The following is a 27,984-nucleotide window of genomic DNA, read 5'->3' as shown; positions in this document are numbered from 1 at the left end:
GATGTATAAAAAATTGAAGTTTGGTTTTAGTTTTTCTTTCTGTCTTCTTTGCGCTTCTTTACGCTAAAATAATGAAAACACAGTTTGAAAATAAAACACCATCATTCTAAACTGATTTAGCTTTGTACTAGACTTGGGAGCTTATACGCAATAACTCTAGTCTGTCCTATGGGTGAATAGTGAAGTCCCTTAAGCTTTTTTTCGCTTCACGATAGGGTTCTTCTATCATCGTTCCGTCTCTTACACTCGGGGACTAAGGCAATGTCTTCTTCATAGGAGAAAAAAATATACTGCATAGAAAGAAGGCCGGAAGAAAAACAGAAAGGCAGAATTTTCCGACAAACAGTCAAGATTCGTCAATGCTTTGTGTTGTCTACCGCAGCTCACATGAAACTACAGAAACATATAGGCTCCTGGCTGGGAAATCGACGATGTTGTGAGAAGCTGGCCGCCCATACCGGAGGATAACACAGCAAAGAATAGAAGATCAAGCAAACGCGTTTTTTTCCCTTGATTGAAAGGTTAACCAACATAGTTCCTTGGGACCAGCCCTCGTATTGTCCCTGTGTGTGTGAGTAGCACCACTCAGACAGCACACGTGACGAGATTCTATGGAGAAAGAAAAAAAAACATAACCGCCTTCTCGAAACACATGTAGCTTCCTGTACCAACTAGCTCAAAAGCGAACTCTCCTGAAGAGTGTTTGAATTAAGAGGAAGTTTTAGCTCGGGTCCAACTTCGATGCCCGCTATTCGAAGACACGTAATACTTTTCTGATATAACCACTGGGCCGACTTTATGAAATTTATTGCATTTGATAGAGAAAGGTAAATTCTAGTGACTGATGGAAGAAACATTTTCATTTACGGCCTGAATTTTAATATTTTCGAAAATTGGTAAGTTTGAAAAAATAAATAATAGCAGCACGAAGTTTACAAATTTGTATCTCTGTCCCAAAAACAGAGATGCAGTTCTGTAAACTCAATCGGTTAGAGCATCCAAAGCGGACAAATCTAGTACATTAATTAATATCTTACGTGAATTTGCTACATTGTTTACAAGGGTTTTACAAAAGTGCTACTCACATATTAGCGGTCTATTTGAGAGCTACGTATAACAGGTAATTTTTTTTCGCTTTAGGTGTATTATTAGATGCAATTTACAGCCTGAGTTAGAGTTGTAAACTTGATAGTTTCGTTTTCTGATGTCTTGCGAGTTTCAACAATATTTATTTAAAAAATTGACGCTCTAAATAAAAAATGCGCTACCAACAGTAATAAATTTATTTTTTTCATTAAAATGAACAACTGTCATCGAATTTGGTGTCGCCATTGCCGAGAAAAATGATTTCTCCTTTCCCATGTATTTAGATGGGAGTCCTGGAGCTAAAGCTTCCTCACAAGTGAACAGAAGGGATATATATATATATATATATATATGTAGATAGATAGTGAAATAATTACAAAACCGACACGTCACTGCGCCAATCGTCGTAATTGCTTTAGGACTGCACTTTCTTTTTTTCGGCAGTTCTATATGCAGCGGTGCCGGGAACGCGTACGTACAGGATAATCACTGATTAGATAATTGTTAAACTAAAATTTCCTAATTAACTTTCCAAGGTATACTAAGACAAATGTAGATGCTGAATCAAAGCCTGTCAGTTGTCTATACGTATGTTCACTTAGCAGAAATCCTGCAACTTAGCCTTAGTTCAAAAATATTTGTCCTTAAACTCACAAAATAAACTGAATATTGACTTAGCTTCATCCGACATTGCGTGAGAGAAGCCTTGTGAGAAAATGAATGAGTAGGGCACCGATGCAGGGCTGCTGCGCAAGTTCGAGACGAGATTCAAGAAGCCCTCGCTAGTCTGAATTGGATGCTAGGGGTTTTACGAGCCAAAACCACGAGTTTAATTTTGAAGCACCCCGTAGTGGGGGACTCCGGATTAATTTTGACTACCTGGGTTTCTATAACGTGCCCCCAGTACACGGGATATGGGCGTTTTTGCTTTCCCCACCCCCTACCCCCTATCGGAATGCAGCAACCGCGGCCGGGATTTGATGCCGCGACCTCGTGCGTGGTAGCGCAAGAAGCCACTAAACATCCGCGGCGGGTCCTTACTGACCTCCAGATACATATATAGTGGGCGTGCTTTGAACGCTGATTGGAACGCTGATTGGCTTTAAATAATTCTGAAATATCAGTACGTATCCTAAGAAAGTGACATTATAAGTATCTTTAGCGTACATATCGTTTTGTTTATCATTGATTATCACTGATTTACTCATCGCCACCGCTAACTTGCGCTGCCGGAAAACACTCGGTATTGTCAGCGCTGCACGGTGTAATGGTTGGGGTCGGGCATGAAATAGATGGTAGCTGGCCCATGTCGTCGTCCAACTTATCCACGCTGAGGACGTTGTTGAAGGGAGAGACTTGTTCTCAACGAAAACGAGGAATATGAGGTTTATTTACAGTATCTACATGAGAACGTTACAGTTCATCAGTCTAACGTAACTGAAAGAGAAATGCACACTCAGGAGCCGCGCCACAGCTGCTTATAAACACTCCGTCTTCCCTAGATTCCTAGGTGGGGGAAAACGGCTGTTCAACTGTCGACCAATTTGGAGCGTCCAAAGTCATCGTAGCCGACCCGCCTTTGAGGGGGAGGATTTACACACTCACTTTCGCACAGGTTTTACTGACCACACCGAGGTGAGACGGTCCTCGCAGACAGAGGTCTTGACCCGAGCAGGTGCCTCTTTATCGCAGAGTTGACCCTGCAGTCAGTGGCCGACGCGTCTGTCCATTGACTGACGACTTCTAAGACCCGTGAGATATCGCCGCAAAACACCTTCTTCCAGGAGTTCCACCGCTTCAAGCAAACCGTGATGGTTACGGCGAATCCACTCACAATACCTGGTCCGCCGACTGCGTGTATACTTCCCGGCGCCGTTCGGTTGGGGACTGTCGTATTGTCGTTCTCAGAAAGCGAGTCGCTGCAGTAGACATGGTGGAGCTGTTCACCTGTTGACTCGGCCCATTGTTGTTTTCACAAAGTGAGTCATCGCAGCGGGCCAGGCAGGTTTCGTCGGACGCTTCTGCTCTAGTTCGGCAGGCCCCGCGGGCCGTTCGTAACAATGGTCATAAAAGAAAATCTGGCTCTTCCAATTCGAATCGGGTAGCAAATGTGTGGTTCCGTGAATTCGTGATGCCGACGGAGACGACTGTAAAACTAAATAAGTATATTTCTTTTCTTGTTTTTTCGGTGCATGCAATACTGTGAAAGTTGCAATTCCTGTCAAGGAGCGCACGTTCCAAATGTATCTATATCCCTTTAAATGCTCTATTGCACAACATAGCAAATAATGACAATTCTCTCTTTCTCTGACTCTGCATGCGTGGTTATGAACAAAAGAGAGAGAGAGAGAGAGAAATAGTACCATTCAGCGGCATACGTTAAGTGCATACAGAAGAATAACTCAAGCATACGCTCATATAGAGTTTCTGCAGGTAAGTACCGCCTGAACTTCTGTGCTACCGTGGCTCAGTGCACGGTGTTGTGCTTCGTGCGCGTTGTTCTAGAAGGAATTGATTGACAGTGAATTCTTTGTGAGCCAAGCTCAGTTTGTTTGAGCAGGGACTGACCTTGCACAGCGCTGCCGAGAATCGGGCCTTTGCCACGTATTCGACGCACTGCGGACCTCCGTCGCGAATGGTCATCGGTCATACGCGGTTTCTGTTTGAGTAGCTGCGCGGCGCCAGCTATACACAGCGATGCATGGGAGCCACCGTGCGATGAGCGGCGTTATTTTCCAGCGCACACAGTCTGGCGCGTCCGAGCTGAAGCGTGACGCCGATGTCCGTTCTTGTGCTGGGTGTACAAGGGCTCGCCATCCATTAGTTTCGGAAGCGTGGCGGTTTTGAAGGATCTGGTCTTTTCTTGTCACCTGACTTCCTATCAGGTGAGGGTTCGAGTGTGCCGATCGTTTTTAAGTCAAGGCTGTCATGTGCTATACGCGCCTCGGTTGTCGCACTCAATCACTGTGCGTTGCAAGACAGTCCGCCGCAACAGAAATTGTCATTTCCAACTAGATTTTTCTTAAGCTTGAATATAAAGTATAGCACTTGGTAATAGCAAAATCATTCCATCGCGCTCAGAAAACATCTGTTCGCTTCGTTCTAGCCTTCTAAGCTTTATAATGTACTTATTGAGCAGTATACTGTCCTACATTTTCCATCCCTCAATTCAATTAATTTTTGTTCCACACATGTATGGAGCGTGCAGTTTAGTTAACGAACCTGTCTGAACCTGCAGCTATAGAGTCATGGCTCCATGATAGGAATTCCGTTGTACACGCAGGTATTGGTTTACGTACGCACAATAGCACCGACCACGGGGCAGTTGAGCTGCAAGTTCGCTCAGTGTATCTCGTCGCGGAATAAAAAGAGAAAAAAAAGGGGGAAAAGGCACATGACGGACATAAGATGTCTGTGACTGTAATGTACCAACAATACATGCACGTTTGGTAAATACAATTTAACGCATCGCCATAGGTTTCCACAGAAAGAACATATCCTGGAACACTTAAGAAAATATGAGGTTTTACGTGCCGCAACCACGATCTCGTTATGAGGCACGCCGTAGTGGAAGACTCCGGAATAATTTCGACCAGCTGGGGTTTTTTAACGTATACACCTAAATCTAAGTACACCGTGGTGCTTTCGCATTTCGCCCCCATCGAAATGTGGCCGCCGTGGGCGGGATTTGATTCCGCGACCTCGCGCTTAGCATAAGCCGAACACCATAGCCAGTAAGCAACCACGGCTGCTGCTGGAACACTTCTACATATAATTAAAAGGAAATATACAGACGAAGAGATTAACTACATGATGATGAAATTAGTGTTTTGTGGCGCAAGGGCCCAGTAGGGTCAAAGAGCGCCAGACTAGTAAAGATTAACTACGTTATTGCGTGAAAATGTCTTAAGAAGAGTATGATAATTACGTTTCCTTCGCAGAAATGTCCATATCAACTGGACCAATTATTTTGATTTTAATCGCGTTGGAGCTCCTGCAGACACCGCCATTCATTGTTCAACCCTCTGCCTGCTGCCCGCATTGACTGTTTTGCACGTTTAGTTTTTCCCTTGAGCTACCTGTGATTGTAATTTCCTCTCCGATATTGCTGTATAATCCACATCGATCGACACATTTATAAACAGCATCAGTGGCGCTCTTGTAATTTAACAACTCGACAAGCAATGTGTTTAAACCAATTGTTTCATGGTGCAGCTGTCATAGTTTTTTTCTCTTTGTGTTTGTTGTTTGCTGTTGCTTTCATCGTTTTATTTTTTTCTTGGTTTATGGTGTACTATAGTGCTGCTTTCATTGCTTTTTTATATTTTCCTGTTTCCGTTTTCCTAATACACGTTTTTGTTAGCCAACTATAGATAAGAGCTACCATTTTGATTGGATACAATCATTGGTGTTGCTCTCATTGTAGCAGTATATATTGGGTGTTTTCTTTTTCTTTTTTCTTTAGAAGGCCCAACATTAAAAAAAAATGTCCCTGTGGCAGATAACAAAACTCTAACCCTTGGTCTAATTACTCGATGAGGCGGCCATTACTACTACGAGAAATCAAAAATGCTTCATTCTATAATTAACATAGTTTTGCTAATTAACATTTTGAATAATTACTTTATGGCACAAATCTAGATCTACAAATTATGGCCAGTGAGTTCGAAAGGTGTATCCCCTTGCAACGAATGCTCAGACTGCAACACTTTCGAGATATTAATTTTCAATGTGTCCGACCAAATGCATTGATCTTCCAGTTACTTTTGTGTTTCAATGCATATAACAGCGTTTTCTCAAAAGTAACTGGAACGCCAATGTATTTGGTCGAACACTTTGAAGACTAATACCTCGAAACTTGTGCAGTGCTGAGAATTCGTTCCAGTGGATACGCCTTGCGAACTGAGCGGCTCTAATTCGTAGATTTAAATATGAGTCGTAAGGAAATTAATTAAAATGTTAATTAGCGTTATTATGTTACTATATAATGAAGCATTTTGATTTCTCCTAGTAGTAATGGCCGCCTCATCGAGCAATTTAGATCAAGGGTTAGAGTTATGTTATCTGCCCAGGCAATTTTTGAAAATTTTGGAACTGGTAAAAAAAAAAGAACACCGGGTATATATATACACATGCGTTATTGTTATTCACTCACACTCCCCTACATGCCCTGTACAGGGCTGACAGTATTCAAACATAAGCAAATAAAATATGACATAAGTAAATAAATAAATAACCACGGTAGCGTAAGTAAGCTTAGGAAATAGGTTTTCGGCAGGGTATCGGAATTCTGTGCGTCTTATAGTTCTGGTAGTACAATTTCGCATTCGTTTCACAGCATGTGAATAACTTTAGCTTCTCTTTTTCTGTTTCACCCTGTGCCACGACAGCGCCCAGCCTCCCGATACCCAAGCGCGCACCACCACGGCCGAGCCATGTGCTCGGCGCCCATCGCAGTGTGCGGCATGGCGATCGTGTGCAGCGTGCTCGCGCACGCGGCAAGCGCGTCGCCGGGTCTGTCATCGGCGGACGACGAAGGCGCAACTTCGTCCCTCCTCCGGGGCCTGGTGGCCAGCGTGGTGCCCGTGCTGCAGCGGTCCCTCGCGCGCTCCAACGTGTCCGCCGTGTGCACGGGGGCGCTCATGGACTTCTCCCGGAGGATACTCAAGATGGACATCGCCGCCTGGAGGTGTACGTACGCATGCACGGGCCTATACTGTGGGTCTGGGCGCGATGAAGTCTCGTCAATGACGAGTCGATGGAGAGAGCGCAAATTTTAATAATTCGTTAGCACGAGGAGTGTCGAAGTACTCGTGGAAAAAAGTGAATGAGTTTTGGAAGCCGGTTTCGGGGATACAGAGCTTAAAGAGCATGTATGTATGTATGTATGTATGTATGTATGTATGTATGTATGTATGTATGTATGTATGTATGTATGTATGTATGTATGTATGTATGTATGTATGTATGTATGTATGTATGTATGTATGTATGTATGTATGTATGTATGTATGTATGTATGTATGTATTGTAGTGGGCAAGAGAGCCATGAATTATTTAGAGTGGACGACGAAGTCTGGCAGCCCGGAAAGCGCGAGATAACAATGCCCCACTGTGGGTATGCGCCACTGCCACTCAGGAGAACAACAATAGCGACCGACGTTCTTGGGCCAAGGCTGTTGTTGCATAGCCCTACTTGTAAATAAACCTCCTTACAGTTTGGGGAGAGGTGCGGGGTGATCTCCCAGTCTCCCAACCTTGAACTTCGAAGCCGTACCTTACCTCCAGCCTCAGCGGTGCCGGAAATAACCACCACACAAGGCTCCCAGACTCACGTCACCGTCTGTTCCGGCGTACCGCCTCAGCCTCACCCATTGATATTCAGTGGGACTGACGACCAAGACGTCGAGGATTGGTTGGGAACTTACCAGAGGGCGACAGCAGTCACCAAATGGGACGATGCGACTAGATTGACCAATGTAATCTTTTGCGTGACTGGCGTCACCAGTCTCTGGTTTCGAAATCACGAAGCAGAGATAATTAACTGCGCGTCGTTCAAGACAACTTTTTCGGAAATATTCGGCCACCCCGCGGTACGCAAGCTCCGCGCAAAACAGCGACTTCATGAACACGCTCAACGACCCGGGGAGAACTTCACCAGTTATATTGAAGACGTCATCGACTTGTGTAAGCGTCTAAATCCGTCGATGCAGGAGTCGGATAAGATCAAGAACGTCCTGAAAGGAATAGCCGATGCCGCATTTCATGGGTAGACTCACAAACCGTCACAGAGGTTGTCACTTGTTCCAGAGTTAAAACGAATTGCGCAAGCAACGCGCCCAAACTCGACGCTTTTGGAACAGAACGACTCGATCGCGACTTTGACTCTGGGCGACTAGAATAACTTGTTGATACAGATCAAGCAGTTCATGCGTGAGGAGGTCGTCCGACAGCTTTCCTTTTTATCGAGCACGTCCGAGCCAGCAAAGGCACAAGAGCTGGCCCCAGTCATAGGATAAGCGATACAGGAAGAGGTCACTGACGCTTTGCCTTTCGCTCGTCCACCACCTCTGGATTATGCGCCCTTGTCGTACGCGCAAGTCGTCACTGCCCGGTTGCCCCGTCAACCAACCTATTCTTCGGTGTTCCGTTCGGCCGCCACCAGTGTCGTTAAGTCGATCAGTCCCCACGTTTTCGAATCAATGGCGCACTGCGGACAATCGCGCTATATGTTATTCTTGCTGTTATGCAGGGCATGTGGCACGCTTCGGTTGCCGTCGCCCTCCTTTTCAAACTGATGCTATACGCCTGTGTGCGTACGATCCTCGACGTTTTAACGGCACAACGATCCTCTTCGCCCGCACGCCTGCCCTCAGCTAACCACCGATTCCAATCCCCCCGACGTCGCTCTCTGTCACCTATGCGCCGTCGACCATGCCCTTCTGACGCGGACGACTAGATGCCGCAGTTCCCGAGGCACGAACTATGTCGTCGACTGAAAGTTGATGTCCTCGAATTTCCCTAGCAAACCTCATCGAAGTTTTTGTGGATGGCTTTAGTACCCTTGAGCTTGCGGACACTGGTGCTGCCGTTTCAGTGATAATGTCTCGGCTTGTCACCCGTTCGCCGTCGGCGCGAAGTCGTCGACGGGGTATACAAGCCGGTTGGCAGTTTTGTACTCAAGCGAACACAGTGAAGGGGTCAGAGTCGGCAGAGAGAAAGAAAAATAATTTACCGACTCACAAAAAAAAAATGGCACACTGAAAAAATGACACACGAACACTAGCACACACATGCTTATAATAGATCAAAGACGACGACAAAAGAAATACAACGAGCAATAATTAGTGGATATAAAACTAACACTACACACGAATACACCTAATGGTTGTCCACTAAACAGAGTTCAAAAGAAAACAAATGATGACATATGCATGGCCGGGCAGCAGCAGCGAGTCTATAAAGCGTGGAGTCGATGGCAGAGCTTCCCCTAAGAACGCTGGCGAGCCGATATCGTTGCGGTGGATGCGATTGCTGTGCTGTGTTTCCCGGGAGTCTAGATCTGACGACGTCCCTCGAGCAGGTTGATCTAACTTGAGGAAAACTACCGTGAGCTTCGTTGCAGATGTTGGTATATCGGCTCCTATACGTCAACTAGCCACTCGGAGTTCAGACGCGGCTAGGCGGCCCAGGCGATACTGGACGGCTCTAGTGCCTCGACGCTTCTCATCAGATCATAGGTTCAGCTTCTAGACTGCTTAGCTCGGCCTAAACCTGCGTCTAAATAACTTCTCCTTTCCCTAGTTTCCTATGCCAGGGAACGGCAGATATTGGTGATGATCTAATCAAGTTCGCCGAATTGTATCCCGGCTCCTCCAAAGGTCTTGGTCACGCCCCTTTTAATTAGGGGCGAGGGAACGGGTGATTCCCCTGCTGTTAGAGGTCGCGCACTTTCATTGCACTACACAGACACGCACACACTCCCTTGGGTCCGTGGGGGACCTCTATTGTCCGTTGACAAATAAAGAAGAAACGACAGCAGCCGGTCATACGGCGCCAAACGCCTTGACACACATGCACTGTCAGCAATTCGTAAACACGGGATTGCACAGAGACACCACATATTTCCGGGTCTTCGCACCCCTGCCGTCATAGCAAGCTTCTCAATGCACGCGCGGGGCAGAGAATATACAGGGGTTCCTACAAAAAGCTGTGGGGGCGTCACGGTCGCGCCAACAACAACAACAACAACAACAACAACAACAACAACAACAACAACAACAACAACAACAACAACAAAATAAAAAAATAACCAAACTTGCCTTCGACTTCTTTGGGCTGCATGCCCGAGCAGCCGGCAATACCCGTCTTGCTCACCGGTTCCTATTCCCACGACCTTTTGGCGCCCGTTGATCGGTGCTTCGCCGACTCGAATAATGCCGCACTGTGACAGATAGGCATAAAACTTTGCCGCTTGCTTAGGAAGGTTACCACGACGTCAAAGAGATTGTCCCTCCGTACATCCAGCGCACACCATATTCAGCCGTCAGCCGCCTGCACAGCCCGCCTCGTCATTCAAGATGTTGTGTATCCCATTGAGTTTCTTGTGCTACCGACCTGTTCGCATGATGTCATCTTCGGTTGGGATTTTCTCTCTCGCTGTTATGCTGTTATTGACTGTGCTCGTGCCGAGGTGGCGTTCTATGCGTTGTGTTCTGCGTCTTTTCAACCTACGTTGGCAAATTTGTCGCCGACGACACGAACATACTGCCCAGTAGTACAGCCCTTGCCCCGTCTCCTGTGCCGGTGTTGGAGATTCCATAGTTCGGTTTACACCCTGTGAGACAGTTCAACATCGCAGGAATACCGTGTTTCCATTTGCCGTTCTCGACATGCCCAATGGCGCTACATCCTTGTTTTTTACGAATCCGTTGCCAGTTCCCTCAACCTCACTCCGGGGAAAGTGTACTGGTACAATTCAGGCATTCGACGCATCCTCCATCTTCTGTCTTGACAACGCGGATAACTTACAACTTAGATCCCTGAATCCTTCCACTGGGATGCTTGATCGCCCACCTTTAAGCATATTTGGCTCCGCCATCGACGACGAACTTATAAAGGCACACCGTGAGGAACTTCTTGCACTTCTACACCAGTTTCGTGGCTCGTTTGATTTCCAGAGGACGTCATTAGGCCGAACGCGCACTGTTCTCCATCCTATTGAGGCCGTCTCTCAAGCGCCTCTGCGACAGCGCCCTTGCCGCGTGTCCCCTGTTGAACGTCGTGTGATCTCCAAGTCGACGACATGCTTCAGCGCGGCATCATTCATCACTCCTGCAGTCCGCAGTCGTCGCCTGTTGTCTTTTCAATAAAAAAGACCGCTCGATCCACTTCTGCGTCGATTACCGCCGATTAAATAAATTACGCGCAAAGATGTATATCGTCTGCCACTCATCAATTTTGCCCTGGGCTGCTTACAACGAGCACTTTCCCGCTCGCCCGTGCCTTCTGACGTTGCACCTGTTGCCCTTTCCGCAACTTCCTTCGCTAAAATCAATTACACTGACATGACTTCAGAACAGCGCAAGGATAACTTCGTTGATCAACGTTCTCTCTACGCCTTCAGTGGCGCCATACCCACGGCTCCCTCGCGCCCTTCGTCGCCAAGTCCCTCATTACGCGCTCCTGGACGTCATGTTGTACCGCCGCAACTATCAGCCAGATGGTCGCAAGTGGCTTCTTGTTATACCTCGCCATTTGCGCTCCGACTTCCACGCAGATCCACAAAACGCGTACGCTGGCATTTTGAAAACTTATGACAGATTTCGACAGCGATTCTACTGGCGTGAAATGTACATATACAAGTACTATACATTCGTTCCTGCACTAAGCGTCAACGCCAGAAAATAACATTTATAAACGCTGGGAAAACTTGTCACACGCCTGGCCCATTCTAACCTTTGCCGTGTCCAGCCCGCCCGTTTGACAGAATCCTTCGGGTCTCTTCCTTCCACCCCTGCGGGCAATCGGTGGATTATTGTGGCCGTCGACCATCTCACTCGATATGCCGAAACCGCCGCTGTTCTAGAAGCTTCAGCTAGTGATGTTGCCTTGTTAATCTTGCGTAGTTTCGTTCATGGTCACGGCGCGGCCACGCGGGCTGCTTAGTGACCGAGGCAGTGTGGTTCTTTCGCAAGTCGTCCAAGAGCTTCTCCGTCGGTGCAACACTATTAATCGCACCACTTCAAGCTATCATCTGTAGGCTAATGGCTTCACGGAGTGCTTTAACAAACACTTAGTGAATGCTTTCTATGCTCATAACCTCCGACTATTCTAATGGGGACGTCATGTTTTCGTTCATAACATGTATGCTTATAATAAGCACAGCCACACCAGCCCCCACAGGATTTTACCCTTTCTTTCTCCTGTACGGAGGTGAGCCCTCTTCCACACTGGATACTGTACTTCCATACCACCCGGATGCAGCCGAATACTGCCCGGCCTCAAAACTCGCTCAATGTGCCGAAGCGTGCCGCCAACTAGCGCGCTCATTTAGATCCGTCACGAAAGGTCTTCAAAAAGGACGCATCGACCTGGCTAAACCTACCGCTACCTTCCTTGTCGGCTCATTCGTGTGGTTTTCAATTCCATGCCAGACCCCTGGTCTCTCCCGCAAGTTTGAAGCGAAATATCATGTTCCCTACCGTATTGTTCAATGCACGTCGCCGGTGAACTACATCGTCGAGCCTGTGACACCTCCCACCGACAGACGCTGCTCTGGTCGTGAAACAGTCCACGTGAGCCGCTTAAAGCCTGACTACGACCTACTTGTGCTTGCATCGGCTTGAGCCGTCAGGATGGCTCCTCTTCGCCGCCGGGGCCAATGTAGTGGGCAAGAGAGTCAGGAACTATTGAGAGAAGACGACGAAGTCCGGCAGTACGGAGAACGCGAGATAACGACCGACGCTCTTGGGTCAAGGCTGTTGTTGTATATCCCTACTTGTAAATAAACCCCCTTACTGTATGTATGTATGTATGTATGTATGTATGTATGTATGTATGTATGTATGTATGTATGTATGTATGTATGTATGTATGTATGTATGTATGTATGTATGTATGTATGTATGTATGTATGTATGTATGTATGTATGTATGTATGTATGTATGTATGTATGTATGTATGTATGTATGTATGTATGTATGTATGTATGTATGTATGTATGTATGTATGTATGTATGTATGTATGTCGCAACTGATGCTCCGGACCACCGTCAGTGGCACTTCGCTCCTCGAAAAGACAGGACATGTGTCGAATGAGCTCCTGAACAACATTTTGCAATATGTTGAACGCGGTTTAAATCATGGATTCAGGACCTCAATGAGGTGCGTAGCAGTGCTAAAGCATTTCACTCGCGTTTACTGCTATATTGCCGCTGGATTTTTGCGAAAGCAAATGTATGGACTCCAAGCGAATTTTCGCCGTCGGCGTCGCCGTAGGTAAATTTCCGCATATATTTAGGTATATGTATGTTATATGCTTATCCATGCCGTATATACGGGTTATACTGCTACTCTAGTCAATAACTAAAGTTTCTCATATCAAGCTGTACGTTCTTGACTAAATAATACCTCAGAAGTTTGAGAATGGCCGCCCACAGATATCTCACGGTACATAACATTCGTTGTGCATGCCTTTTGTATTAAGTGTTCTCTGGCTATTAAATATTGTGATGAGACAGTGACGGTCAAGAAACACAGCAGAAAAACTGTCAATAGCTTGACTAACTTCTTATTGTGCGAATCTGTGCCCACAAAAGCAAGTCACACTCAAAGCACAACGATAGCGGTGAACACAGTCGGCGATCGTCGAAAATCTCATCTGCCGGTCCAGCGCGTCGGCTTTTATACACGAGTCATCGAAGTTTTCAGAGTAATCGCTGGTGCCCGCATGTCTTCCAGAAAGTAATACACAATTGGCGTCGCGCATACAATCAGATTACACATGCTTCAGTGACAACAGACAGCGCATAAAACCATCCATAACATTCTAGTAAGTTCCAGTCATGCAGGCGCGTCTTGCGCTGAGCGATAACTAAGTTGTTAGTGGGTGAAATGCAGTCCTCGAGAAAAGGATAAATAACTACACGTGCCAATACGAAAAGTGAAAAGAATATCCGTGTTCAAACATGAAATTTTACAGTCGTTGCTCTTTACGGGCAGTGTAGTGGCGCCTAGGCGATGTCATTTTATCATAAACGGAACGCCAGTCAAGGTAAAACACTACCAATCGATGCGATAGGTGGGCCCAGGCAAAAAATAAAAGGAACGAATGATAAGTGAAACAGATATTACCATATGGACTTAACTATACACTTATGTCGATTACATATTTCATATTTTCTATGGAACGCACGTAGTACGTTTATATACATGCATTAGGAATTTTCCGTAAAAAAGCTTTCTTTTACTCGAGGTGGAACATAATAGTAACCAGATCGAGAGTGCAGTTACAACATTTATGTCCTCTTCCTTGCCAAAAAAGCACATCTAACTGCACAGTAGAAACATTGACCACAATAGCGGTTCGGCAAGGGAATGGTCCTTTCGTGACCATGCAACTGCGAGGTCTTATTTGCGACCAGAAAATATTCCGTCGCAGCTCGCTCTGCGAAAACGCCAATTTTGCTAATCGAATGTTTTCTAACCGTTGAACATGATGCCCAACACCGTGACACATCGCGTTTTCCGGAGGGCAATGGAGTCGCCGTTCTCTCACTCCTTTTATAGATAAACCCTAAAACAGACACGCCAGGATACAAGCGTAGAGCAACAATGACGGCGTCCTCGAGAAGAGAAAATAGGAAAATCAGCGAATTTATTACTGTACGGTGTCTGGTAACAATAGCACTGCTGTCGCTAATATGAATGCCGCCACCATCTCAGCGCTCGGCAACAGCGGCGCTTAACGGCATGGGACATGTGCTTTTTGTTGCGCGCCATGGTTCAGCGTACCTTTGGCGTTAACCGGCAGATTACAATGCTCCTCGGTTTTCAAATCTTTCACGGGGCAGGATGTTCGTGTTTTGGACTTTTTTGTGCTTAGTGAGCGGATGATTGCGCCACGAATAGGTCAGCAAACTCGCTCGCGAGTCTAAGACCGACCCGTCAGTGAGTGAGACCGGTTGAGTAGAATTTTGGTAGTCCGAGTGAGGCCCGCTGAGTAGAATTTTGGTAGTCCGAGTGAGCCCCGCTAAATACAATTTTGGTGAGTTTCAGCCTGAGTGAGCCCCACTGAGTAGATTTTTGGTGAATTTCAGTCCGAGTGAACCCCGCTGAGCACAATTTTGGTGTATCTGCCTTAGTGAGCCCCGCTGAGTAGAATTTTGATAAATTTCAGTCCGAGTGAGCCCCGCTGAGTAGAATTTTGGTGAACTTCCGTCAGAGTGAGACCCGCTGAGCATAATTTTGGTGAGTTTCTGTGCGAGTCAGCCCTGCTGAGTAGAATTCTAGTGAATTTCAGTCCGAGCGAGCCCCTCTGAATAGAATTTTGGTGAGTTTCAGTCCGAGTGAGCGCCGCTGAGTAGGATTCTGGTGAGTTTCAGTCCGAAATAGCCCCGCGGAGTAGAATTCTGGTGAGTTTATGTCCGAGTGAGCCCCGCTGAGCATAATTTTGGTGAGTTTCTGTGCGAGTGAGCACCGCTGAGTAGAATTTTGGTGAATTTCAGTCCGAGTGAGTCCCACTAAGCATACTTTTGGTGAGTTTCTGTCTGAGTGAGCCCCGCTGAGTAGAACTCTGGTGAGTTTCAGTCCCAGTGAGCCCCGCTGTGTTGAATTTTATTTAGTATGAGTCCGAGTGAGGCCCCAAGCAAACTATGTACAGTCGAGTGCTTCTTCAAGAAATGCCTACACAATGAAATGACCTGTATAAGTAAGGAATAATGTTGTTCCGGTTCTATTGTGAACTGTGCGGTGTGCGACAGTTACAACGAATTGACCTGTGTAACGAATGATTTCGCTGACCTCAAACACTTCGTTATACAGGTGTTCTAATGAAGGAATGTCGACTGTACATTGTAATGAATCTGAGTGAGTTCTGCTTATTTTGCCGACCTGAAAACACATCCCTAAAATCAGTGCTACGGCGGCAGCGTGATGCGGTGCGTAGTGTACGTTGCACGAGTGGAGTAATTATCAGGGATGGGAATACGCGGCCGTCGTTCGCTAGTCCGGCTCCGCGGCACACTGGTACCCCCGTGCCCCTTGCTCCTTCTCTGCTAAACACGCTCTACAACTTTAAAACCATCCTTATCGCAGTTCAGGCAACACGAGTTGTCGCCGCTAAGTCGAGACTCAAGGCGCCGCGCTTCAACCCCTGTGCCCTCCATGTACCTCCACTGCTTTGTGTTTTCCTACTATTAGCGCCTCAGTGAAGCGCTGGAAGCAGGTTTGGAAGGCAACTGGGGAAGCCTCCTTGCGAAACACCCGGGCACATGCAATTAATCTATGCTGTGAAGTCTAGTGGTGTAACAGAAGTCCGTCTGGTCAGGATGATACATGTTTAAAGGACGGGTCAGGACACCAACAAAAAAGGTTCTAAATTGTTTTTTATCGTTTTGGCTCCCCCACTGTCTGAGTCCCAGATAGCCCTAAGCAAACAATATAATGTTTTAGTGAGTCTGAATGAGTACCGTTTATTTTGCCGACCTATGACTCTACGTGATGCAAGACTGTCGTGCTATATTTAGCACAAATTGTATTTGTTCGTCGTTTAGAAACATCAAAGTCCTCTCCTGTTCAGCTTTAACAACTGTAGCCGTGGAAGCTTCTATGCCTAACCTCCAATGTGGAACCGCTGATATGATGCGTGAAAAACTAAAATTACGGATTACTGGCTAAAATAAACCACGCAGCGAAGTGGTCTATATTTGAGTGAGCTATACGCAGGGAACCTTTACTTTAAAGTAAATTACGGTAATTTCAAAGCAAAAATTCATTACTCCGAAGCAGGTTGCGTTGCTGGCGGTACTTTGACATTGGACGTCGATGCACGCTGGCCTTGACTGCCGCCACGAAGACTACTGCGAAACTCCCCTTCAAACAGCTATATAGCTTCGCTGTAGAAACGATCAAACGGTTTCCTGCACACTGCAACGTCAGTGCTACGCGTTTCTCTAAATACGCATTGCTGTGCTGTCTGCGCATGTGCAGTCCTCGACGCCACAGGAAAGTTTCCTTCTGGCATCCTGGAAGGCACCACGGGGGACCTGGGCGCTTACGACGAATGCCTCTCCTCGAGACTCGAGGCGATCGCCGGGCAGTCGCAAGCGTTTTCCTCCCGTGGCCAGTACTGCAGCGTGTTTCTCAAGCCGAAGCAGTCGCGGGCAATGGACAAGCTCATCGAACAGCTGACGCGCTACTCTGTCGTCAAGGTACGAATGAATTTGCACGCATACAGCGGAGTGTATAAAGGACGAGTTTGCCGCCTTTGTGTTGCGCAGGAGGGAGCGTGGGTCCCCAATTTGCCGCGCATATATTTTCATCTGATGCCATGTTTATTTGTGTTTTCTTGCTCGTGAGCAGCGTGTACGTCCTCATACTCACATAGTGGAATGCGTTCATTCAGGGCAAACTAATCCGCATACTTTCGTTTCCGCCATCTTAAGTTCGTGTGACATCGGTGTAATTCCGGCTCGGACAATTATAAGAGTCCGCATAATCTTTAGTAATAAGGGGTACTATGCAGGAAGGGCAGAGTTTGGCTAAGATCTGGATCTCCGTGAGCTCTGGCTACGCAGTCAGATTACTGAGCTAATAGCATAAAGGCACAAAATGTAACCCTCGGAATACCTACTTTTTCACTGGCTTATCTAGATTCACTCCTTGGTTATCATCACTTTGGCGTTACCTCATGGGTGGCCGATAAAGATGGAGTCACGTGGTCAAACTGTCGGTGCCTTCTTTTATTTGTTTATAGAGTTCCGGATCGCCAGTCAGCCTTTCTGTGAAGGAGTACATTTACCTAGGTCAATTATCCACAGCAGACCCTGATAATCGGAAGGAAACTTACAGAAGAATAAAAATGGGTTGGAGCGCATACGGCAAACATTGTGAGATCCTGACTGGAAGCTTACCATTATCATTGAAAAGAAAGGTGTACAATCAATACGTTCTCGGTGCTAAAATATGGGGCAGAAACTTGGAGACCTACAAAGAAGCTCGAAAACAAGTTAAGGACCGCGCAAAGAGCGATGGAACGAAGAATGTTAGGCGTAACGTTAAGAGAGAGGAAGAGAGCGGTGTGGATGACAGAGCAAATGGGGATAGCCGATATTCTAATTGACATTAAAAGAAAAAAAAACGGAGCTGCGCAGGTCATGTAATACGTAGGTTAGATAACCGGTGGACCATTAGGGTTACAGAATGGGTGCCAAGAGAAGGGAAGCGCAGTCGAGGACGGCAGAAGACTAGGTGGGCTGATGAAATTAAGAAATTCGCAGGCGCTAGCTGGAATCGGTTGTCGCAGGGCCGGAGTAATTGGAGATCGCAGGTGTGCGTTGCTGTGCTGCACTGCTGCGCTTCGTCCTGCAATGGACATAAAATGTGCGGATGATGATGATGATGATGATGATGATAGTGGTAGTGGCGGTGATCGTTTTGTGAAAATAAGTTATAGAATTTGTTTGAATTTTAACGCACTCTAAAGATGGGAAAGTGTTGGCCTGAGAATGCGCCACGCCTGCGCTGTTCGCTTTCGATGGTGGATGGACACATAATGTCGGAAAGAGGAAATACGTCCGTGACGCGTCTCATAAAGGCGTTGCGGTATTGCAGGACAATCAGGGTATTGAGATATTGCTTTGATAACGATAAGCGGCGCTGGCGCGTAACATTGCCCAGTCTTCTGTGCTTGCAACGAGAAAGCGGTGTGCGCAGTGTGTACTCGGTTTGACATATGTGGCTTTAGTTCAACATTTCATTCTGTGCTGCACTCGCGCGTTCCGCGCTATCTCTGTTCACTGACTGTTCATCGAGCGAACTCAGGCGAGCGAGAAATTCGGGGCACCCTGCATAGCACCCTAGGGCCCGTTTTCATGATAACTTCTTACTCTAGAGTTGTTCGTAAAAGAGACTTTCAGCCAATAGTCATGCTGGACATACTATTAACGAAAGCGGCCGCATAATAAAAATGATCGCTTAGACACAAAAAGCTTTGTGAATTCGGCCCCAGCTTCGGAGCGACATTACGGGGCAGTCTAGACTAATTCCACATGGGAGGCGTTCAACGTTAAAGCTATCTTTTCGCGTTTCATTCCTTGAGTATAGCACATGATAGGATCTACTAATAGTTGACTGAATGTAAAAAAAAAAGTTCTGGAGTTAAACATAAATAAATTATGCGGTGCCAAAATCACGACGTGATTAAGAAGCATGCTGCAGGCCGTAGTAGGTGACTCCGGATTCATTCTGATCACCACGTGGTTGTTTAAAGCACGGCACACGAGCGTGCGTTCTTGCATTCCGCCACCCGTGGAACACGGAAGCTGCGGCCGTCATCGAACCCGCGACCTCGGGCGCAGCAGCGCAACGTACGCGATGGGAAAGCTCCCCGGACGCACCAGGTCGTAACTAAGCTGCCTTTGCCGCACTCGGTGTTGACTCCTTCTGTGCGTGCCTCGAAACCTATTGATCATTTAGCTCATTTAAGACCATCGTAAACCATTTCGCCGATTGCGATGATGTCCGGTGCTCTCCTCGAGGCGCCGCGGCGCGCGAGGAAGACTTCGAGCGACAACGAGAAGAAGGGATTCGAAACTTCAGATTTTCCAGTGCTGCTGGCTTTTTTCTGCACGCTGGTCATCTTCCTCCTACTTCAAGTTATTCAACGCGGAAGAAACACCGACAGACCGAAGATAGCGCTACCAATGTTTGTTTTCAGTCCTCGTGGTTCTTCAACCTCACTTCATACACCAACATTCAATCACGAAGTTAACCGGCACTGGTAACTCCTCTCCGTCTATGACGTGTAGGGACTGAAAGTCTCGAATATCTCTCCTTTTATTTTTCTTCAATGCCAACTCACGTTATGTTGCCAACATTTCTAATGTCGCTAAGATTAACTCGAATAAATCAGTAGAAGTTCAGCCGATTGTTGATGTAGCATTACAATTCATCTGGTTTATTGTTACAACGTCCTGAAACCCCACGTACATTATATCGCACATTGCCTTCAGCCCTTCTCAATATTAACCAGGAAGCGATTACGTAACCTACTCTCCCCGTATATTATGTAGGCTGCATGCGGAACTTTATGAAAGTGGTTTAATGATATTCTTTTGCCGCCAGCCTTCGAGAATATCGACAATAACTTGATATAGACCGTCAATTGCGCCGTTACAGACGATGTTTCAAATACCTCTAGACAAGATTAAAATCCAGAATGCAGAGTCAACATGGCAGCTCACTACACGATGTTACAATCTTCATCTATGTGTTTATGTGCGGGAAATCTGTCTTTACAATATAAAAGATGATAAGATGGTCACAAGTTTATCCGTGTACTATACAGTGCTTGGCGATTCAAGCGCTATAATCGGCACCTCGTGGCCGCGGGTACTTTTTTTACGCCACCGGTGGCCGCTGGGGACACCGTGCTTTATGCACTGTGGCATATAGCATGAAAGCGAGGTCCTTTATGACGCATTATGACAGCATTTCTTTCTTAACGTGCGAAAAGCTTTGGGCACGTACAGTTTCTACAACTTCGAAAACACTTGATCCTCCGATAACGATGGATACTTAAATGTTGCATAATGAGTGGCCGGACGTTCACCGTAAAAGACTGCGAGCTGATAACACCATACACTTTTTGCAAGCCAATCAAATATACATATAAGCAACATAACGTTATTTTTTGTTTTCATCACAATGTATATAGGTTATTGCTCTATATTGCAAGACCCATGCACACGCCACTAATCTAGACGGCTATTTCAGGACCAGAGAAGGTGGTGAGGATGGCTGTTAGTCCTAATGGAAGAGGTATGATAGCGACATGAGAGCAAGATGTCTGATGTTAGATACACAGCCTTGCAGCACTGCTAGAGGCTCCAGTCGAGGTAGGCATTATATTGACCTTTCAAAGTACGTTCTTGATGAGGACACATACTCAAATGAATATCATATAAAAGTGGTCAGGTGTCAAGTTTTGAAAAATACGTTGAGGAAAGTCTTTCTTTTATTTGTGATTTGGGAAGGTAAATGTTAGATTTCTCAACTCAACGCTTTAGCTACTTAAATAGGCAGAAGAGAGCCGGAAATGTTTTAGCGTAATGAGGTAGAAAGACTCAAAATAATGACGATGGATAGTCGGTTCGCTAGCAGCTGGCGAGAGAGAAAGTAAAGTTTGTTCAAACAGCCCTTACTCAAGAACTCTCGTATTCTTGCACGACTCAGGCAACATTTGATGGGCGTGCCTGACAGCCGGCTGGCATCGGCATTAAGGCTTCAGCAGGTACGTCTGAAGGTTAAGCTCAATAATGTGCACTACTTCCCTCTTGGGTGTCGCTGTAAGAGCGCTGGGACCTCACCAAATTAAAAATTAACACCACGTGGATTTACCTTACAGGTCAATACAAAAAGTATTATTATGGGTACATTAATGTCAGTGTTACTTAGGTATAGGGCTGCTAAACAAAGACCGTGTTTTCAGGAGGGCGCTCATCCTCGCCAAGTTACGACTACTATAGGAATGACATCGCAAAGCTTTCGGCATACGTATGACAAGAATGTGCCATTGGCTGAATCTTGCAACATAACATTGTTGGCCATTACGATTGGCCTGAATGCATCCGGGATTTATTTTTTCTTTTATTATTTTTGGGTGTTAATGGTATACGTGCGAACGGCATAGAAATTGGGACCCTGATATGTCCGATGCTGTTTTGTTAATTTTTTTTTATTTTTGCACGCAGAAGCGGTTCAACCTGACCATGGCGCGTAAGGCCATCAAAAAAGGACGTGTCCGCGGCCTGCGCTTCGGTCTGTGCGTTCCATCTGCCTGCTCGGCCACAGAAGTGGAGGCCATCCTTGGATCACGTAAAGGCTCTCTGATATTATTTCGCGTGTGTGAAGCTTTATAGCGATGGCCCAGAGCTGCGCTGAAACCGGACTACGTGAATCGAGCCAGACTGTAAAGAAAGTATGTACCCTGTAAAAACCAGCCGTCACTTTAACGGTCATGTGCATATCATTTTTGACAAGCCATCGGCATCATTCGGGCGAGATGTCTTTATCGCCTTGAACAAGAAGAGAAGCAGATAGTCACGAATACTACATGAAAAGAGAAAGAGAGAGAGAGGGAAGCTCCTCGCGATCGCCTTCGATTGATTCGACTGGCTGCCATGTGCAGTACGTCGTGGGTTACACCTTACAAAAATGATGGCTATACTGTCATTTTGGCGGTTACATGTTTGGAAACAGAGCTGCCAAAATACTTCCCCTCATTTCCTGCAGTATTTATTTACAGTGTAAGCCTCTAACAGGTAAAGAATCTTCCTGCCGAACTATTGGCCCCGAGTTGAGGCTTCCTTCTATGCCCGTTCTCCCATATCTCCGTACAATTTTCCTTCTTGTAAATGTCACATCGTCTACTGTGATTCTCAGGGTGGAACCCATTGGCTAAATATACAGCACCTTCCTTTAGTGCACTCCGCGACTGTGAGATTTGTCTCTCAGATGAATGAACAGAAGATCGGAGGCCTCGTACTTTTTAGAAAGTTCCCTCGGTCGTGCAACCTGTACACTGTTATATCAAGAGTTACTTTATGAGTTATCAAGAGTTACAAGAGTGAGTGCCAGTTAGCCACGAGAAAGCCTAGGCTGGTTATCTGCCTGAACCCTTATATCCGTTTCGAATAGTTGGTAAGATGCCGTATCAACTGGCCAAAGTTTTCATCTTAGCGCTTGATTTCGGTGTCACAGCGTGTGCTACTTTTCTGCTCATAGAGCTGGAAATTTAATGACACACTGCGTCAAAAGCCCACGTCCATCTAGCGCTATGGTATCGAGTTGTTAAGTCTAACTCTCGTGCTTGAGGTGCATTGCTTTGTATCTTCAGCGTCCTAGGAAAAACAACGAAAAATATTTACCGTCTATTAGAATTTAGAATATTCTCTAGTGCGGAGTTTGAGCGCAGCTGTATACGTATTTTCATATCGCGTGGCAATATCTTGTATTGTGATTATATAGGTACACGGTTTATATTAGAAAGAGAACGCTGTTCTCTTCCAAAAGTTTTGTGCCACCCATGTCTCGAAAAGGATTAATCGAACATGTCTAATTGATTAACTCGATTAAATGAAAGGTGGACATCGATGAATATTAATCGTTTTGCGGGATACTTCTACAGCGAAGCAGTATATGGCTAACCAATTCGTCCGTCCGTCTGTCAGCCGCTTGTGCGCCGAAAACTCCTCCGGCGCAACCCCCCGCGCATGCACGAAAAAAACAAAGAAAGAGGCGCGCGATTAGCCAACACTACCTAGATAGCACAAGGCATGTTCACTCCGATCCATAACGTCACGCCAGCTGGCCCGAAATTTCCATTCACAAGGCTGGCGTGATGAAAGCGGTGAAGTCAAAATCACTGTTGCCAACTCGTGAGCATCCCCATTATATTATATGGCAGTCGGGCCAGGTAACATGACGTCATGGATCGGAGTGGAAAGGCTTTGTGCTATCTAGGTAGTGTTCGATTAGCTGCGCCAGTAGTGACGTCGTTGCTCTCCATCGCAGCCGAACGCGCGCGCAGCAGTTTCCTTCCGACTCCGAAATGGATAGCCCACGCGCCATACGTACTCCTGAGGAGTAGGCAGATTTCGATCAGCAACTCCGCGAGCAGAACCGGGAACGAGCTCGTCTACACTGTGCCTACGCTGCATCCCGGGCACAAGAACAGGTTCGTGCAGCCGAGCTCAAGCAGCAAGTGCGTAGCGAGTATCCGGTAGCCTATCAAGCCGTCCTTTAATGAACCGTCCGGAGTAATCCACTGATAGACACCGCGGCCTCACCTTCCAGTTTTGCTGGTTAACCATCTGTACGGAGTGCTTGGGTGGTGATTTTCCTCTTCACTGCATGTGCTTTAGTTTCTTGCGGTCGTGTTTGTAGCATGGGGACGAGGTTTTTTAAGAGCGGAACATCGACATGTGTACTTATTACAACGGAGCTGTATATGGCTAGCCGATTCGTCCGTGCGTCTGTCGCCTGTACGCCGAAAACTATCCGGCGCAAGCTCCATGTGCATGCGCGAAAAAGAATAAGAAAGGGAGGCGCGCGAATGGCTGCGCTAGTAGTGACGTTGTTGCTCTCTGTCGCAGTCGCGCGCGCGCAGCAGTTTCTCTCCAGCTCCGAAATGGGTAGGTCACACGCCATACATGCCTCTGAGTAGCAGGCAGCTTTCGATCAGCAACGTCGTGAGCAGAACCGGGAACGAGCTCGTCTACGCCGTGCCGATGCTGCTGCAGACCGAGCACAAGAACAGGCTACTGTAAGAGTTCGGGCTGGGCATGTCGAAAGGGGTAGGGGGGTTCACACACTCACACCCGCACCTCTGTTTCGCCGAACATACAGAAAGGAGGGGGGGGGGGGCTTCGTAGACAGGAGTTGTAACGCTTGACTCAAGCTGGCGTGTCTTGTTTTTTTGGATAACCCCGCAGTTAGCTGGGGCGCTTGTCAAACGACCGTGGCGGTTACCGGAGTCCGTGAGGGAACGCCGTAGAACACCCTTTTCCAGGAGGTTTCTTGCTCCCAATGGTCTGTGAAGGTGACAGTGGACCAGCTAACAATAATCGGTCTGCCAACCGTGTCCCGCCTTGCGGGCGCCGGTAGTCTGCCCGCGGTGGACGCATTGTCATCTTCACTAAGCAATTCGTCGTAGGGGGCTAGGTGAGGCTAGAAGGTGACTACCACCGCTGGCCGATCGTAACAATACCAAGCCGTCGTTTAATGAACCGCCGGGATTAAACCAGTGATAAACACTGGGAGCGCACGTTTCAGCTTCGCTGTTTAAACATTTGTACGCAGCGCTTGGGCGGTGATTTTTCATCGATTAACCGTTTATTCGTTCATCGATGTTGCGAACCCTACTGGCTCCATTGCCGCTCACCACACCAGCGTTATCATGCTGTGTCTCCCTGTGCGAGGCGCTGACGGCACTGGCCCACTGCCAGTCGGTGTGGCGATTTCGGTCTTCAACTCTTTGCCTCAATATATCGCACAATGAAAACACGTATACAACTTCGCTCAAACATCGCATTAGGGAGTGTCATAATCGTCGGAATTTTTTGAATATTCAGCTAAATACATAATCAATTATTATTAATCAATTAATTTCAGAGAGGAACGAGGAGTGATTGAAAATGGAAGCACGGGAGTGCCGCATAACAGTTCATCCTATACTTTGTACTTGCTTTACTAAAGGTTGCATAAATCTGCTGGGGATTACTTGGAGTCCCACAGTGTTTTTACAGCCAACCTAACAGACAGAATTTACCTACTGATCCGATGTTTCCTGCCTGTGTTTCCGGTGGAGCAATTGCCGGCAGCAACTGCAAGGCTAATCCCACCAGTAGCCTACAACAACTCAACTCAACTCAACAACTCAAGTCCTGCCTCTCTCGTTTCTTGTCGCAGTCACCCAGCTTGTCAGCTTGACCTCAGCGGTGGCCAGTTGTCGAACCGACGAGAAGAAGGAATTGAATGGCACTCAAATCGCTTTCGTGTAGGTATAGCGCTTGCTTTCTTTTCTCATTTGCCGATTTTCGGCCATCAGGGCGCGCGAAACCGAAACTGGGGGCGAGCGAAAAGCCGCGCTCCTCCAGGCGACGTTCTGCTTACGTCACCCAGCAGCTGGCAGCAAGCGCGCTGCGGCTCGTGCTACACGTTGTCGCAGCGCCACATATCATAGTTTCTAATTCTTTGAACACGAAATTTATAGTTTAGTAGGCCCCAAGTCACCACCGCAAGTTGGTTTAATTTGGCAAAAATGAGAAGCAGCGTCTAACTGCGGTAAACGCTGCGCTGTTCGCGCACCGTCTACCGCAGTAGAAGCTGCGGTAGACGCTTTTTCGCCGCTACGCTCGGTCTGCGAGGGGGCCGGAGCTTCGACGAAAATTTAGGCGGCGATTGTGGCGCTGCTACAAGCACCGTCGACAAAATAGCTTCAGGCGTTGAATTATACTGCGGCAGCCTTCCGAACCAGCTTAAACCTCACAATTATAATGTGACAATCACGAATATTCATGTTCGCTTATTGGCTCACGAGCCCTAGAAGGGTCACGGCAATTGAACGACGCAATCAAAGTAGTCGCACTGGTGGAGCCAAAGTAACCTTTCCAACGTTACTTGACTGCCATACAGTTAAACCTGCCATTGTTTCCTGGGCACTAAAGCTACTCTTGCATAAATATCATATTTGATCAATGACAAAAAGTTTAGGAAACGAGCGAACTTGATAACATTTTAACCGCAGACCACTGCTGTTAATTAAGCATACACAGAAACCAGTCAAACAATCACAATGCAGAATTTCAAAGCATACTGTGGTTGGCAGAATGGCCCAAGTTAAAGAGGGGTGGCACACGCGAACACTCCTTCTGAATGTATAGAACGCTGAAACCCTTCATAAGGGCGCACTCTACAATCGAGATAACCCCACTTATGGGAAGATTGCCTATTGTATTGATTAAAACGAGCGATGTTTTTCTCATTAAACGTAGATGTATATTTTAATTATTCACCAAAAGCCACGTCAAATGACCTTTGGTGCCCTTACAATGTGCATATATACCTTAGTTTGCAGTGATCAGAAAAGTGGCGCTGCATTCGCCTTCTTTTTCGATGAGTTGGCTTGGCTCGTCTATCGACTGAATAACGACAACGGGGGCCAGCCAGCCATGACGTAGGCGTGTACTTGGGGGCAAACGCGGTACAAATATAAGAAAGGTCTGTATAACAACGCAAGCCTATTGTACCAGCTCTTTATCTTCAACTGTGGTTGGAAAGGTCAAAATGTAGGTGGGTAACCACAGTCGAACTCACTCCTTTGAAAAGCCACCCTAGCAGAACGATGGGCGGGCGGCTTTCACAATTTACAAGCCGGGCTATCGGTAGCGCTCTCACTTCTCAGCGTTAAGCTGAGAAGTGAGAGCGATACACCCGATACAGGTGTAAACACTACCGAGGGTGAGCTTTGCGTTGTGCCATAAAAAACTAGTCCCTTGAATGTCGGTTGACAGTCCCTGTAAAGGGCAACTGCGGCGATTTTTTGACCATGTCAAGGTAATGAAATATTTAGGCCACCGAAACCCTCCTGTCATGCGTCTGATAGTAGAATTGCTCCGCAAATTCGAAAATAACTTTAGCTAAGCAAATAAGCAAATAAGCAGCCGAGCGACCCTCGTGCGACCCTCGTGCACTGTTGGACAAAACGATATATCTTAAACCTGTAACTGAAGTTGAAGTAATGACAATTTTCACAGAGCTCAAAAATAGTACCTCACGTGATATAGATGGACTACAAATACGGCCCATAAAATCAATTCTGGATATTATTTTGCCCTACATCACTCACATCATCAATCTCTGTATTGCAAATGCTGTATTTCCTCATGGAATGCAAGTTGCGCGCTGTTCTGTACTTTTCAAGAAGGGAGACAGTTAGGCAATTACCGCCCAATATCCATACTTCCAATATTCTCAAAGGTATTAGAAAAAGCTCTTCACAAACAGTTTACAGAATTTGAATCCAACCATCATATACTCACCAAATCACAATATGGGTTTAGAAAGCACCTTTCAACAGAATTCGCACTCTTAGAACAGAAGGAATATATACTAAAACAATTTGAACATAACAGTATAGTCTTGGGTATTTTCATTGATTTTACAAAAGCGTTTGACCTTATAAATCATAAATTAATTCTCCGGAAGCTTGAACGATACGGTTATCGCGGGCACGCAGCATCCATAGTCAAATCGTATCTGGAATATCGCCGACAAGCTGTAAGTGTCAATGGCTTCATCTCACAAACTCTCCCTGTCCGCTGCGGTGTTCCGCAAGGAAGTATACTCGGTCCATTTCTTTTCAATCTTTATATCAATGACATCGTCAACGTATTTCCCCTCGCAAAATTTATCATATACGCAGATGATACGAGCATATTCTTATCCGGCGAAAATGCCAATAATCTAATAGATTCAGCAAACTGCATGCTCAAACACCTAGACAAATGGACACAAAATAATGCATTGCAAATTAATGTGAGCAAAACAAAAGCAGTTGTTTTTAGGGCCAAGAATAAACAAATTACTCTGACAAAAGAAATATACTTCAGATC

General features: G+C 46.4%; 1 protein-coding gene across 1 annotated transcript in view; it reads left to right on the top strand.

The window, feature by feature from the left end:
* Positions 1-3,862: 3,862 nt before the first annotated feature.
* Positions 3,863-27,984, top strand: part of LOC135896088 (nose resistant to fluoxetine protein 6-like) — a 65,120-nt gene continuing 40,998 nt past the window's right edge. The window contains exons 1-5 of the mRNA XM_065424419.2: positions 3,863-3,971; positions 6,477-6,777; positions 16,799-17,019; positions 21,562-21,685; positions 25,280-25,367. Coding sequence (XP_065280491.1) covers positions 6,522-6,777; positions 16,799-17,019; positions 21,562-21,685; positions 25,280-25,367 — 689 coding nt within the window. The 5' untranslated portion in view covers positions 3,863-3,971; positions 6,477-6,521. The remainder of the gene's footprint in view (positions 3,972-6,476; positions 6,778-16,798; positions 17,020-21,561; positions 21,686-25,279; positions 25,368-27,984) is intronic.

The sequence above is a fragment of the Dermacentor albipictus genome, chromosome 2 (assembly GCF_038994185.2).
Source record: "Dermacentor albipictus isolate Rhodes 1998 colony chromosome 2, USDA_Dalb.pri_finalv2, whole genome shotgun sequence".
In the NCBI taxonomy this organism is placed as follows: domain Eukaryota; kingdom Metazoa; phylum Arthropoda; class Arachnida; order Ixodida; family Ixodidae; genus Dermacentor; species Dermacentor albipictus.
This window is presented reverse-complemented; position numbering and strand designations above follow the sequence as displayed.